The 15,207-nt window shown below is 39.6% G+C and overlaps 1 protein-coding gene across 2 annotated transcripts in view; it reads right to left on the bottom strand.

Annotated features, from left to right (window-relative positions):
• Nucleotides 1-15,207, bottom strand: part of ntm (neurotrimin) — a 110,561-nt gene that overhangs the window by 18,556 nt on the left and 76,798 nt on the right. For both annotated transcript variants that reach the window (XM_078286548.1, XM_078286549.1), the window contains exon 3: nucleotides 3,758-3,883. In XM_078286548.1, coding sequence (XP_078142674.1) covers nucleotides 3,758-3,883 — 126 coding nt within the window. The remainder of the gene's footprint in view (nucleotides 1-3,757; nucleotides 3,884-15,207) is intronic.

Consider the following 15,207-nt stretch of genomic DNA (forward strand, 5'->3'; position numbering starts at 1 on the left):
GATGTCGCATTCCATTTTTAACACCGCTAGTCAAATGCACACCCCTTGAAAGAATAGAGCCACCTTGAGGATGATACACTAGTGCTTTGAATAGGGTAAATGACATCAGGGGGTAAGCACTTCAACCTTACGTTATTCCTCTCAGGGGCAAAGCCCACAGGATAAATATTCCTTGCACAATTGTTGCTGACAAGTGACTGAGTAACGTAGAAATCCCTGTGTAATGGGAGACACCACAATTGATCGACATTCTCCAGAAACCATAGCCTTGCTGGGCTCAACCACGAGCCACCATAATCATGATGAATTTCTCCAGATGTGCCTCCCTGAGTGTGGGCCAATCAGCTCCACTGGGGGGAATGCATCGTAAAAAGAACAGAGAAAGGTGTGTATTATGATTTAGGATTTACCATGTCTACCATGCCAAACCACTGCCATATTTGGGAAACGCTTCAGTACTATCCAGATTAAGCGTAGCCCCCATTCCCCTGGTAGAAGGTAACAAGGACAGACTGCCTTGTTGTTTGCTGCCCATTAACTGAACTAAAGCTAATATACGCCTAATTAGATTTAGTTTTCCCGAAAAAGCAGATCTCTAATGTTTTGCTGTCAATGTGTAAAAGTCCAGAACGCTATGAAGCCTGCCAGAAACGTACTTATATTTTAACACAATGTTTGTTGTAATTATGTCTTTTTTATTAATTAAGTCTTAACAAAATAACATGGTGGCAGCCATTTTACATGCAGTAAGAAAAAAATAATATACTTAGAACCTAATTACATAGGGTAAGTTAATCTTAAATATTATATTATAGAAATATTACTGTTACCATCTACAAAAGATAAAGTATTTTGGTATGAAAACACGCATTTTAATTTAACCAAGTATCCTGTATCATAAATACATGTCTGGCATTTGTAACAAACCAAACCGTTTGAAAATCGGTCGAAAATTCAGTGAGTTATGATGATTTTAATTGTGGACAGACCTCCTGCCTCCATACACATACATGCATTAGGAGACGCGGCTCCGTACCAACACGCTGACGCACAAGATTCAACCGCATGCAATGGAGCGAACAAAATGTAGTCTGGTTACAATTGTGAATGTGTTTTATTCTATTGAGTGGTAGAAGTAAAGAAAAATGTCTGACACATCCTTTGTTTGAAGTTAACCTTTGCAAAGTAGCTTCTTACTGGAGGTCTGCCACCACTGACACACTTCCAGAGATCCTCCACACACACTCGTACCGAGGGCTAATGTGTGTGTGTGGGGGTTCGGGGAGGCAGGTCGGCAGTGGACCAAACCACTGTGAGGCGTATGAGGGGGGGACGCAATCTTTTGAAACTTAAAAACGCATTGTTTTGCATCTATAATTAGCACAAGTGCTTTCAATGCATATTATTATATTATTTAAAATTATATAGTTATGTTTACAATGATATATTGAGGGGGACAACTCTCTGTTAGTCCCAGGAAGGGGGGGTCCGGACCCCCCTGTCCCCCCCGTAATTTCCGCCCCTGGATCCTGGGCACATGGATCTTTGTTTTTGGCATGTGGCAAATAATGGTGTGACTGACAGCATAGCCTGATTTTCTAGTCATGAGATACCTTCACAGAAATGTTTGATCTGCCTGACATTTTCAGGCAAACTAGAGGTACGTCTGAGATTTTTCCCTTGGGTTTTGGGAGCTTGAATAGTCTCTTAATGAATGAGATGTAGGTTTGCCAGGCTTTGCCTGTAGGGCTTGGCCACTTGAATCTCATTTCAGGGAATTTGAATCCAGCCTAGTATTGGCCCTGGCGTCCCGGTTTCTTAAACTGTTCTTTAGGCGAAAGGGTCTAAGCCCAGGTTTAAACAATGTGCCTCGGGCAATTGAGTTTCAGCAACACTTGGGTTGACAATGCTGTCCAGATGCGGAGGGGAAGAATCAATTTCGTCCATAGTTCTCCACAAGACACACTCACTTCCAAAGATTGTCCAAATTCATATGGGCTAGTAGCTCCAAAAGGCCTCAAGAAGTTTGGAGTCTGAATGTGTGCAGTATAAACCCTTGGAGGAAATATTTTGCATTTGGTGCAACAAAAAGCGGGTAGTAAAAAAATAAATATATTGTCTTCTTCATTGGGAATAAATAAAACAGATACATGTAAAGAAATTTCACTCAAAAGTTTGATTTTGTTCTCAAAATTAACTGTTTAAGTCTCAAAATTAATTCTCGGCAGCAGAGTAGTTATATGACCAAGACCTGCATCTGCCTTCTTAGGAAGCGCAATGTACAAAAATGAACTTGATAATATTTCAATTCAATTTCTGAATTAATAGGTTTCAAACCATCACAAACACTGTTAAACATTGAGTTATGAAAGTGTAAAATTATATGATTTCTAATCTGAATTACAGATTTACATAGATATTGCTTTTTGATAAATTTTGGTAACATGATAGAATCAGTGTTTCTAGCCAATACCTTTTGACACTGCAATAGTCCTCCTTGATCCCAATTGTTTTGAGTGACCAACCACAACTGAAAACCCATCTAAAACTTGCCCTCAACTTATATTAAATTATTCATTGAAGATATCACAACATTGCAGGAAATTTATTTTTGAACTTAATTTGGAACATAATTGGGGTTGGGAGGTCTAGTTCTGTGTGCTGTTGTTCACAGGTAAGATGTGTTATTCTGTCAGCTAATTAATGCCTCCCAATAGACGGAGGAGTTCTGGGGGCTCGAATGATTGAATGACAACACACATCAGCCAGAAAATGCTCCAATCACAACACCACCCACCTCCTGAATAGTGACGCTATCGTTGAAGGCAACATCAAAGAAAATCCCCAGAGTCTTTGGGTCAAAGAGTCAAAGAGTCTGGTTAGGACCAGGCAAAAACAACCTACAAATTCTCTAACAGTGGTGACAGTTTTTTAGTCAGTCTCTTCAACAAAGCCCGCACAATAATGTATTCTCCATCAGGATGTAACATTTTGCAAATAGGAGCCCATCAATGTCCTCTCTCCCCGCTTATCTCCTTACAGACAGGTCAGTCACACTCTTGTCATATTAACATTTCAATTCCCAGATCCCTGTTGGAACACAAAGGACGGCGAGGATGAAAGCACAAAAGCTCTGGGTTTAAAATGTAATTCATTATGAATGCAAGCATCTTGCCTGATTAAGTGAAGCATGGACACACTGGGATACAGAAATAGCAGCTAACATTTGGGTTTCTTCGGTCTTGCGTTGGAGATAAGCAAAATGGAATGAATGCTGTTGAGCATGTACAATGCAACTAACCCGACTTTGGACATACTCGCACACTCTGAACCGTGGCATGCTTGTCTGCGCATAATGCTCCACACTATGTTAATGTTCCCGGCATTAATCCTGTCATTCAAAGTGCCTCCACAACATTTACATCCATCCAATTATCCTAATTAATTAGTCCAATTACAACAAGGCCAGTTTATTTTCCTATGCACAATTACGTTGTAATGATAATTTGGAAACAGGTAATGGCGGGTAATAAGTGGAGCGAGAAATTCACCGGAGGTCGCTCAATGTCAAAGATGGTGCGATAAACAGAGAGGGGGGGTGAGAGAGAGGGAGGCAGAGGCACAGAAAGTAAGAGAGAAGGAAGATGAGGAAGATGATAAGGAAGCACAAGATATGTGATATTACAGAACAAGGAGAGGATCGATGACGAAAGGGAGACGGGTCTATAGCTAATGTGCTTAGAGACAAACAAGTTACCTGAGGGGGAGATGAGTTTCCAGCTGATCGAAGGCTCTGGTTTGCCGCTGGCTTGGCACATCAGAGTGACGTTGGAGCCTTCGTTTACCACAAGATCTTTTGACAGGTTGATGATTTTGGGTGGCACTGTGAAAGAAAATGAAATGATAAGATTAACTTGTAGACTGAATGACCACCTTCAACCAAGGTCTGCATGGCTGTTACAGCAATACTGCGTGGCATTTATGAAAGTTGATCGATTGTTAAGTTGCAATCCCAGAAATCCAGATGTTCATCATCGTCACATTGTGAAACATTTAATGCATCCATGCAGTTTATTTCCTTCTTTTTCTTGTAGCAACACAACTTCTGCACATCAAAGTGTATACCTAAAAACTGAGAAAATGTAACCATTACATTCCCTGCAGTGGACCATCACCTCAAAATGTGACTAAGTCCACCTTAAGATGGCATGGCCGACTTTTGTTTAGGGAGAGGATAGGTGATAGGTTTACCATCCACACATTGTAAAAAAAAGGGTGAATGATTTGCTTATAAAGTCAAGGGGAAAAAATGAATTATTCAGAAGGCAGCCTACGACTTTGTTATAATGGAGATAAAGCAAATTTCACTTTTCAAACTCAAGTCATCTATCAAATCATAGGGTATGGGAGACCCCACCTGAATCGCCATCAGAGTTGTGTCGGGCTGTAATTTTTCATAATTCCCTCGGGTTTGATCGAGTGGAGTTCTGATGGTGATTTTTTTTCTTTTTTTTGGGACAGACATGGCGATATGGGGGATTAAAGAGGAGCCAGTTATGCAGTGCGCTCTTAATTCTTGATATCTCATACTACAAACCTGCTGGGTCATATGGACCACACTGAATGTGTGAGTTAACTACAGCCTAATTCAAATGGCACTAGTATTATCTGGGTGCGTCCATTCATTTGTAGTAATTGCTGATGCCACATCTGATTTGAAACTTGTGTGAATAATCTGTCAAGTCAACATTTCACCTCAAATTACCAACTGTGTGTTGGTGAAGTCCCCTGATAATCCCGGTCCCACGTGAACACACATCCCAGTAATTCCAAGCACATCTTGAATTAAAAAAAGCTCTTACTTTTAGATTGCTTGTATGATGGCCAATCATTTTGGTTATCAAATCCTTCAAATGAAAAACATTTTTGAAGCTTTTCCCACTTCCAGCAGGAAAACATAAAATTGGCCAAAATGCCTCCAGCAATCTACTGTACGATTTCAGCAGTGTTTGTTCAATCCAACGTTAGCTGCTGGCAAAGGTGCCAGTAACACAGATGCACCTCAAGCTGGCCACGCCCACCTGAGCTCCACTGTTTTCCACTTCACACAGACAAAAAGGAAAAATGAGCGAGAACGTTCAATGTTACTCAGATAGAAAACGGAAAAAACTCATAAAAAAGCTTTGTCGTTTGGAAGATCTGATATAAAAAAAAAAAAAGACTGGCGACTAGATACACGGACCCTTGATGACAACAATGCTGAAGATCCAGCATTAATTGCACATACAGTATACCCAGATCATTATTTTCACCTTTCTGGATTACCAGTGATCCAATTTATTACTGAAAAATAGTTTTGAAACTACGCATCAGTGTTGTTAACTGTTTTGAAGAGCCATTTTTACATATTCACCACTAGTCGAGTAAGAACATGTTCCATTTGTGATTCCATTTGTGGAAGATGCCTCATAACAGTCGAATCTGGGGGTGTATCAAGTGTTTTCTTAGAACACCTTAGGAGTGAAAACTTATGCATGGCTGCAAACTTCAGTGTGATCCACGAGGGTAGAGAGGAGCCAGCTGAGTGGGAGAGGCAGCTATAGGGATCCAGGAGCTCGCTCCCCTGGGGAAATGTTTGCAGCACAAGCTCAATTTTAGCAGTCTACTGCACATTTTAAGGGCTTCATTCCTGCTGAAACTTGATTTGAAGGAACACCGATAAGTGCATGTGATGTGTAGGGGTGGAATGATTCACAAAAGTGACAGTTTGGTACTTGTGCCTATTGGTAGCATTCATTTATGAGACAATTGCCATTCATTTTCCAAAAACAAAATAGTTTCTGATTAATAATGCATGAACTTCAACAGTAGTTTTTGAATATAAAGATTATAAGTTAGAACCTACAACAAAGCCTTAAAACGGTGAAAACTCAATTCCCTCTTGCAGCCCACAAGCAATTAAAAACAATAAAGGAAGATTACTTCATATGGAAATGGAATCACTATCATGTTTCAATGTGCTTTGTGATATAAGTTTCTTATTCCCAATGGACAAATAAAGCCTTTTGTCAGTGAGCTTTGAATGCAACAACCAGAGAAAGTGACAATTCGCTAGTTGTCTTCTATTCCAGTGAGAAGAAAATCCACGCAAGCTACTACTGCTCAGTCATTGTGAGCACCGCACAGGAATAAGCCTCTCCAGTTGGAAAAAAGAACAAATCTTAAACACACCTGCTGAGTAAGTGCTTATTCATTTACATTGCCTATATTAATTTCTGAATTAGCAAGCTAGCTAAGAGGCAGAGCACTGCTTGTTAGCTTAGCTAGCTACTAGCTATGACCATGCTATCTGCATTGATTCAGCTAACCTGGCCAAGTAGCATACAGATAGCCATAATTATATTTTCAGAGGTGCATGGTGGTTAATTCAAATAATGAAAGCTTACATTACATGACAATGTTGACCGTTTATAAAAATAATCACATTCAGCCTGCAAGTTAGTTAAACTATTAAGCTGGAGTTATTCAAATCACAAGTCGGGTTCAAAACTGAGTGCAGGGTGCAGCTTTTTTGACTTTTTTTTTGACATCTTGGGTCACTTGGTAGGCTACACTATCCACTATCCACATTAACAGGCCATTTAGTCGAGTACTAAGTCTTGAAATTTTCCTTCAAACTAGTAAAAAAAATCTCCCAATGGGGTGAGATAATTTCACTTGTTTTCAACGCAGTCTCACCTGCTGTGAGAAACAAGACACACCATCTGGTCTGACTGAAGTGAACTGCCCAACCATGCTCCTTTCCCCACCCAAGCATTCCCACACAGTCCTGAACAGCAAAGTTACTTTACAGATCAAAGTATAATCACACTGTCAACAAGTTTACCAACAGTTAAGCAGCCATTGTTCGCATTCTGATTTATTGCCTATGTATTTAATTTCCAGGCCCATGCTTTGAGGAGGTAGTGCACTACTATTTGTTTGTTCATGCAATAGACACACTGCAATAGACATCATTATGCATTGTCAAGTCAAGCCTGTTAAAGCTCAATAAGCCCAATTAGATGTACATTTAAATGTACTGGCTCAAATATACCACGACAAAAACAACTGCTACCAAAGATAAAATTCTAAATTTGGCCCATCACTCCACAATATGATGAAAAAATATATATAGCAGTTAAAAGATGTAGCCGGCCAGAAAATACAAGAGTTTGAATGAATTTGGTTTTGTTTTCAATTCCATAAGGTCCACATGCAACACGAACCCCGTGCAAACAGAGCTTATGTTTTCTTGCATTTCACATCAATACAAGCCAGCTTTTAGGAAACAAACAAAAACAAGTCACACAAGTAGATGATGTCAGACAAAATGTTTTCCAAAAAACTCAGGCTGCTTTGTGCAAAACTATATGAAACTATATTTGAATAGTGCTGGATGAACACACACAACCTGCCTCTTGAACCACAAAAGGATATCTGTTCAAGAATTGGGATCGCAAATATTACCAAGTCCATTGAGAGTGCTGCCCCAAGGTGACGAGAGATGGTTACAATCAGGAGTATAAACCTGCATACATGGATTGTAGCGTTCGCTATGTCCTTTCCATCTTTGCAGTTCATTAAAAAAGACCCAATGAAATTTTCTAATGCAAAGATCAAGAAGCTAGTCATTCTAAATGAAAAAAAAAAAAAAAAAATCCACAGGGATAGCATTGACTTTTGCTTATAGAATTATAGAAGCTCCCCTCCTCCTCAATATCATCTTGAACCCTGCTAAAGGCCAATAATAATAATAATTGTCATCATTATTTTCATCATCAATATTAGTAAAGAGAGACATGAAGGGATAGCCTGTCCATGCTTCCAACACAGTGCACTAGACCAGTGATTCTCAACCTTTTTCATATCAAGGACCCCTAATGTAGTCCACATTAGGGCCACGGACCCCCAGTCGATGAGATTTTGTCTCTCGGACCCAAATCTGAGAATATTTTTATTGCTAGATATGATTTTGTCCAGAATTCCATGACTATCTGTATCGTAGGTAGAGAGATAGCAGTGAAACTATGATCAAAATAGTCATTCTTCTACATTCTCTAACTGTGTTCTTGTAAATGAAATAATGGTGAAGTTTAATAATTCATGAATTTGCTGGGGACCCCCTGGAACCCCCTCAAGGACCCCTGGTGGTCCCCGGACCCCACGTTGAGAACCACTGCACTAGACGATTGAGTCACACATGTTGTTCTCATGCCAAGAACTCATCTGCTCATACCTGAAGACACCTACCCAACAATACTGACTCATATTGAACACAAATGAACCAATATCATGTTGTTTTTTTTCCTGGGTTCAGGGTTGTCAAGGAAAACGAGGCATTCACTGCCCTCATCAGTATCCAGTTTTCCATCCCCAGTGAAAACAAGGTGCCAAGGTGGCGAGGCATACATTCAAATGCTTTACACCTTAAAAATACAATGTGGATAGGCATCTCTCTCACCCTTTCACCTCCAAAGTTTCAGCGGTGCCTATTCTATGGGAAACAAATTCTGAAATAATTTTCAGCTGCTGTATAGCCTACGTCTTTTGTTCAAAAAGCTTCTTCTACAGCCCTCAGGTGGAAAACATGCAGTAAAAGCCTAATTCGAGTGGCAGAATAGTTGAATATTGTTGGATAAAACCTTTAAAAAGTGACAACATGAGAAATGACTAACCGTGGATTTGTACCATAAGCAACTCAATCAATCAGTCCAATTAGAAAAAAAAACATCAATCAATTCTAACCACATTTGCGTACTTGTGTACAAGAGTGCTTTCAAGCTGAAGCCCTGAAAACCGGCAGCAAGCAAAGTAAACAAGGGAATGTGTGAACAACGCTAAAAAACTATCAAATGGACTACTGTAACTGAAATGTGATAATTGTTCAATCCCGGCTATTTAAAGACATGTAACTGCAGTGTGAGTGTTGCTGTGTTGAAAAGATGTGTTTTAATAACTTTTTGGATTCAACTGTTGGAGAGTGTGTTTGCCCTCTGGGTGTGTATTGGAGAGCAGCGCTGCCTGAGAACTCGAGGAACGTCGAGCTCTACAGTGAGGTAAGATGAAATTTTGAACAGAATCAATTGTCATGATGGCAAAACCAGGAAAATAAGAGCAACAGCCAGGTTGAAAATAACCGGAATTATCTTTTAACGGCGTATGAAACGAAACAGTGGTGTAATTGGCTCCATAAATAATTCATTCAACCTGCTCTCTGAGAGGTGCTCTGTTTTGGAAAGCACTGTGGTTTCTGATCTCAGGGCCTCGGGGGGGGAAAAAAAGCTGACATCATAGCACAGAGCTATAGGACCTGTGCAGCATGGTTAAAAGCAATAGATTCACTCTATGTGTTAACGTCTGCCAAAGCTGATTTTAAATGCACTCTAGTGAGGTTACTTTTGGGATGCAGGCTGATAACACACACACACACACACACACACACACAAAGAGAGAGAGAAAGGGAGAGAGAGAGAGAGAGAGATGCACTTTAACTCTCGACATCCTGCCCCAATCTGTTGCTGTTTTCCGTCTATCATGTTCATAGTCAGGAAAGACATTATCTCGTAACATCAAAATAGGTTGCTTGTTTCATTAAGTGGCAAATAAATTTGATTTTGTTACATTGGACATTTTGGGTATACTATACGTGTACGTTTTGAAGTTTATTTGTGTGTAGGAGATGTAGCGCGTTCCAGCGCGGTGAAACCAGACAAGTGAAAGATTACATACATCTGTTTGGCTACGTGAAATTCACCGTAGTTTTTTGCTGTTTTAGACCCGTCCGACTTTTGTAGGGATAATTCTTAGTGGGGCAGCACAGGACCAACAACCAATAAGACCAAAGGGTCCTGTATCAGAGCTAGTTCAGCAGTAGAGACTACATGCCGGTGTGGAACTTGTGGAACTTTTTAAATAAGGCAGGGCTGTACAGTGCGACATATATGTCGCACGTGCTACGAAAAAATTGGTCTGTGCGATGAATGAATTTACCGCAGTAGCACCCGTGCGATACAGTTTTGCATGTGTGTGTGGAGCCGCTTGTTTGTGTGATGTGAGGGTTTGTGTGCTTGTTTGTGTGTGAGGTGAATCGATGGCGCATCGCTATTCTACTACAACGTAGTTGTAGTCTATCGTGCAATTAAAAATCATGTCCCCGGCTGCGTAGAGTCCATACATCCAACACCAATTCCCACAATTCCTAGGGAACAATCCCATAATTCCTATGAGGTTGCCTCGACGCCGTTTCCTCCGAGGGCAGTGCAGCACCCGGACAGTCTACAGCGCGCACACGCTAGAGTTGTATTGTAGTTCATCTTCAAAAAAGGCAAGCAGTTGCAAACATGTTTTGATTTAACGACTAAATAATTACCTTTGCGAGACGAACGTGAAGTATATTGCGAACTTTCTAACGTTAGCAGAGCGGCGCAGCGATCAGCAGTAACAAACGAGACCGGCTGACCAACACACACTGCAGCATTAAAAAACTTAAACCAACTCTGAGGTGAAGAAAATAACTCGGTGCTCAGTCTGTTTCAGCCTGCGCCTGCTCAGCATCTTGGACAACGATGGCTTTCCCCGGATCTAACGGCGCAGCAGAGAGGCTGCTCTCCGCTGCTGGAGACATAACGTTACAGTTTTTTATGATCGCTAGCAAGCGTTTTTCAATACTTACAATACTTTTTCTAAACTCTTCACACACCAACTCACCTACAACACACAGTTGGCAAAACAGTTAATTTTATGCTCAAAATCACATATTGTAAACTAAACACCAACACTAATTTTCAAAATGCAAGAATACTTTGTCAAAATACACTACCTCTACCAAAACACTGCAAACATGTCTCGTAAAAAACTGTAATAACAACACAGCGGAGCACTCCGCCTCCCCCTCATTTTGTTATTCTCATACAGGCAGGAGACTGTAAGATGCTTTCAAATTAATTTATTCATTAATTAATGCAGTTAACTTTTTAAAATAAAAAGGCTGCAGACCATTTATCTTACAGTTTTTTACGATTGCTAGCAACCTTTTATCAGTTCTGTAGTCACATTTTCATAACTCTTAACACAGTTAGCACAACATCGGTCTGTTGTGGGCCATACCATTAACACATTTCTTGTTCCTTTGACACAAAATGCATTCACTGAACACATTTTAAAAACTCTTGAATTTCTTTTACACACAAGCTCAACCAAGACCAAAACTATGGATTTTTACTGCCAAATTTACAAATGCTTTCACACTGTATGTCAGAACAGATAACCTCATGTTCTAAACCTAACTTATAGGCTAAAGTTGAAGTGAACAGCAGTTCACATTGTACATTGAAACACAAATATATGTCCTATATGTTTTTATTGCTATTACGTAAGAAACAGCTGATTGAAGTTATGCAAATAGACCAATCACAGCTGAACACTGCCAGGGGTGGATAAGGCACGCCAAAAGATACTTCCCAAGGTGCATAGCCAGAGAAAATATAAGGAGTGATGTGGACGAGAACATGTGGCCAAATACAGAAGACAGGGTAGATTAGAAAAGGACTGTGTATTTTTCTTTTTTTTTCTTCTGTGCCTTTTTCTGTTTGTATATTTTATTTTTACACCACTGTAACCAGCAGCTATACTGCAGATTTTTGTTGATCTCTTGCAGTAATTTCCTATAGCAAATAAAGCCTTTACTGCAGCAATTCTGTAACTTATTCCTTTTTCATATAGTGTACATTCTATAAAGTAAAGATGAGTCATTCACTTCTGATATAGAATGTTTGCAAAACATTTACTACACTCAACAAAAGAAAAATGTAGAGTGACTTCAAAAGTAACTGCAGTGCGAAAAACAATTGATTATCAATATACTGTCTATTGTATAAGGGTAGAACTGACACATGTAAAGTGATGCATTTTCTGTAATACCATCTGCTGTTAGTATTTTGTATGTCATTGTGCTGTGATTGACTAAATGTTCCTGTTGGAAGAAAACATGTGCTAGAGTTTTGAAAGAATTATTTGATTTTGAGACATGTTTGCAGTGTTTTGGTAGAGGTAGTGTATTTTGACAAAGTATTCTTGCATTTTGAAAATTAGTGTTGGTGTTTAGTTTACAATATGTGATTTTGAGCATAAAATTAACTGTTTTGCCAACTGTGTGTTGTAGGTGAGTTGGTGTGTGAAGAGTTTAGAAAAAGTATTATAAGTATTGAAAAACGCTTGCTAGCGATCGTAAAAAACTGTAATTGCCAGTTATGTTTCATATTGTATTTCAGTGGACTAAAAACACCAGTGAATGGTTTGGCACACAGTATACTGGAGCAAAAGACTGAAAATAGTGCCCCCTTTTCTATTTATTCAATCGAGAATTGTTTTGAATCGAGAATCGATTCTGAATCGATTCGGACACCCAGGAATCAAATCGAATCGTGAGATTCCCAAAGATTCACACCCCTAATTTGAAGCGTAATATATTGATGTTTTGTATACAGTTGTTGTGTCCCTGCAATTTACCATTATGGGCAAATAAAGAAAATGTTTGTCTGAAAACATTTCTTGTTAAGGTTTGGATTTTGTGTGCCCTGTATGCAACATTAATGTCCTTTGCCAGTCACATACCTGTTTAAGTGATGAACTGCACTACTTGTGGTTGTTTTTAGAGATGGTAACAGACATTTTATACGCGTGCTACAATTTTGTGGCCTATGCTACAAAACTATCAACCTCTGTAGCACCAGTGCTATGTGCAAAAAAAGTTAACGTACAGCCCTGTATGGCATTGCTTAGTTAACATTTGTTACATACCAAACTTATCCTGGAAAATGTTGTGTCATAGCAATGCTGACCAACACTCCAGATAAGAAAATGCTTTATTTCTATGGCAATGCTGTTTCTCTGTAGCTACACAGGCACAGATAATGTTTTTGAATCTGATATAACATTGTTTCAACAGGATCTTCAACTGACAGTGCCTGCTGCCCCTGCAGTTGTCCTTGCCATGAGCAGACAGAGCCAGAGCCACACCACCCCTTAGAACCAGAGACTGACATTATTCAAATGAATTAATGTCATTACAGTAGCTCTACAGGACATTATTTCATGCAAATAGTGCACATACTGTACTAATATCTTCTTCTGGTGTGCTTATAGCTTCTCAGCTGGAAACTGGGCTGAAAAGGTGCTGGAAAGAAGCCACAATTACCACAATTGAGGAAAAATCCAGCTCGGTAGTGGAAGGCGTCCCCCTCTAAGGCTCCCTTTACACCAGGCATTAACATGCGATTTAGCCGGATTACATTTACACCTGGCGTTAATGTGTCTCCATTGTCCACATCAAGTCCAATGAAGGCCAACTGCGCTTTCTCGTGCAAAATCCACACAGCCACGTACATCACCTCCTCCCCCAAATGTTATGTTTTGAAAGTTCCTCGGGTGCGGGTCATTTGAAAGACGCGGGTGGCCGCTCGTCAAGCTGCATTCATATTATGCACTTTTTCTTGCTTTTCAAAATGGAGGAAGAAGCCGTGTTAGACAACTGGCATATTGCACAGTATGCCAGGAAAGGGCTGTTTTATGCGGGTGCTTTCATTTCAGCCGTGGGCAGCGCTGCCACTGTTCAGAGGACTGGATAGATGCGGGAACAAAGTCAAGACTGGTGAAGTGTATCTGCCTACAGAGTTTGTGTGTGTGGATTAAAAACAGTTGCGTTTACACTATGTGACCCTGGCTGCCTCCAGAGGTGGTTCGGGCGATCCGATTGCAATCCATCCTCAAAGCATCTTGGGTGCATTTAGACTTGTATTTTTTACGAGGTTAAGCGCTATCCGATTACAATCCGGTCACCCATGATGCTTGTGAAAGCTGGGAGTAAAGGGTGGTCTAAGTTATTATTAAGAATTTTATGGGTAATCACATGCTTTTAATCAAACGAATCCATTCTGCAATTCTTTGGTAACAGCATGAAATAAAACAGTGGGAATTGTGAGTGTTCATATTCTAATTTAAGACCAAGACAAAAAATCTTAATTCTTTACTTTTCAGATGCACCATGTTCTGAGTTGCTTAACGCCAAGCTCAAAAAACGCTGACACTGAAAGTCAATAAGAATGTAATTTAAACATGTCACCTCTGCAGGAAGATCGCTGAATGAGACATGCACACATATTACTCCGGCATATCTTTCTGCTTGGGCCAGTGCTCTTAAAAATAGCTATGAACCAGAATGTGCTGCCATGGAGGCAGCTGTCAGCTGAGAAGGAACTGTAAATGATTCTGGGTTTTTTTTTTTATAGATCCTGATGACCTATAACTGTAAATAGCTCTGTTTTTGCTAGATCCTGATGACAAATAACTGTTAATTCTACTGTTTCTTAGGAATCCTGATGACAAATAACTCAAAATGGCTCTGATTTTAATAGATCCTGATGATAAATAAGTGTAAATGGTTCTGTTTTGGGGGATCCTGGCAACAAAGAGGTGTAAAATTCTGTTTTGGGGGATCCTGATGACAAAAAGGTGTAAAATTTTTGGTGGATCTGATAAGTAACTGTTGATAATAAAATAATACCTATGTATTTTGCCCTAAATTGTTTTTCTTCTCAGTTGATTGTTAAAGGCTTTAAGAGTTACTGGATGCACACCACCAATACACAAACACATTCATAGCCTTGCCTGAAGTCTGGATGATTTTCTTTTAACAATGTAAACCTTTATAATAAATTCTGGATAGCTACAAGAGAAAATAATATTTGCCTATTAGAATTAGGGTATATTATGAGGGCATCTGCAAATAGGGATGGGAATTGATAAGATTTTATTGATACCAATGCCATTATCGATTCTGCTTATCGGTCCGGTTCTTTATCGATTCCCTTATTGATTCCCGATCAATTTTCTGTGTGGAAAAAAAAAGTAGGCCTACACAGGTTTTCTTACAGGTTTTTATTATCTCTTGAGTCTGAACACAGTGTAGAATGTCTGCCTAATAACATTTGAACATGTTAAAATAAATTACAATGCTCCTTTTCTTAAAATAATATAATTTGGAAAACAAATAAGATGGTTAGATGGTTACCCTAAGATGTTTCAACATATTGCTGGTGTTTCCACCCTAGGCTGCGTTCACACATAACGTTTTTTCCCCAACCGCCAGCGCCCTTTTCTCATTAAAAG

This window comes from Centroberyx gerrardi, chromosome 11 (genome assembly GCF_048128805.1).
Source record: "Centroberyx gerrardi isolate f3 chromosome 11, fCenGer3.hap1.cur.20231027, whole genome shotgun sequence".
Lineage (NCBI taxonomy): Eukaryota > Metazoa > Chordata > Actinopteri > Beryciformes > Berycidae > Centroberyx > Centroberyx gerrardi.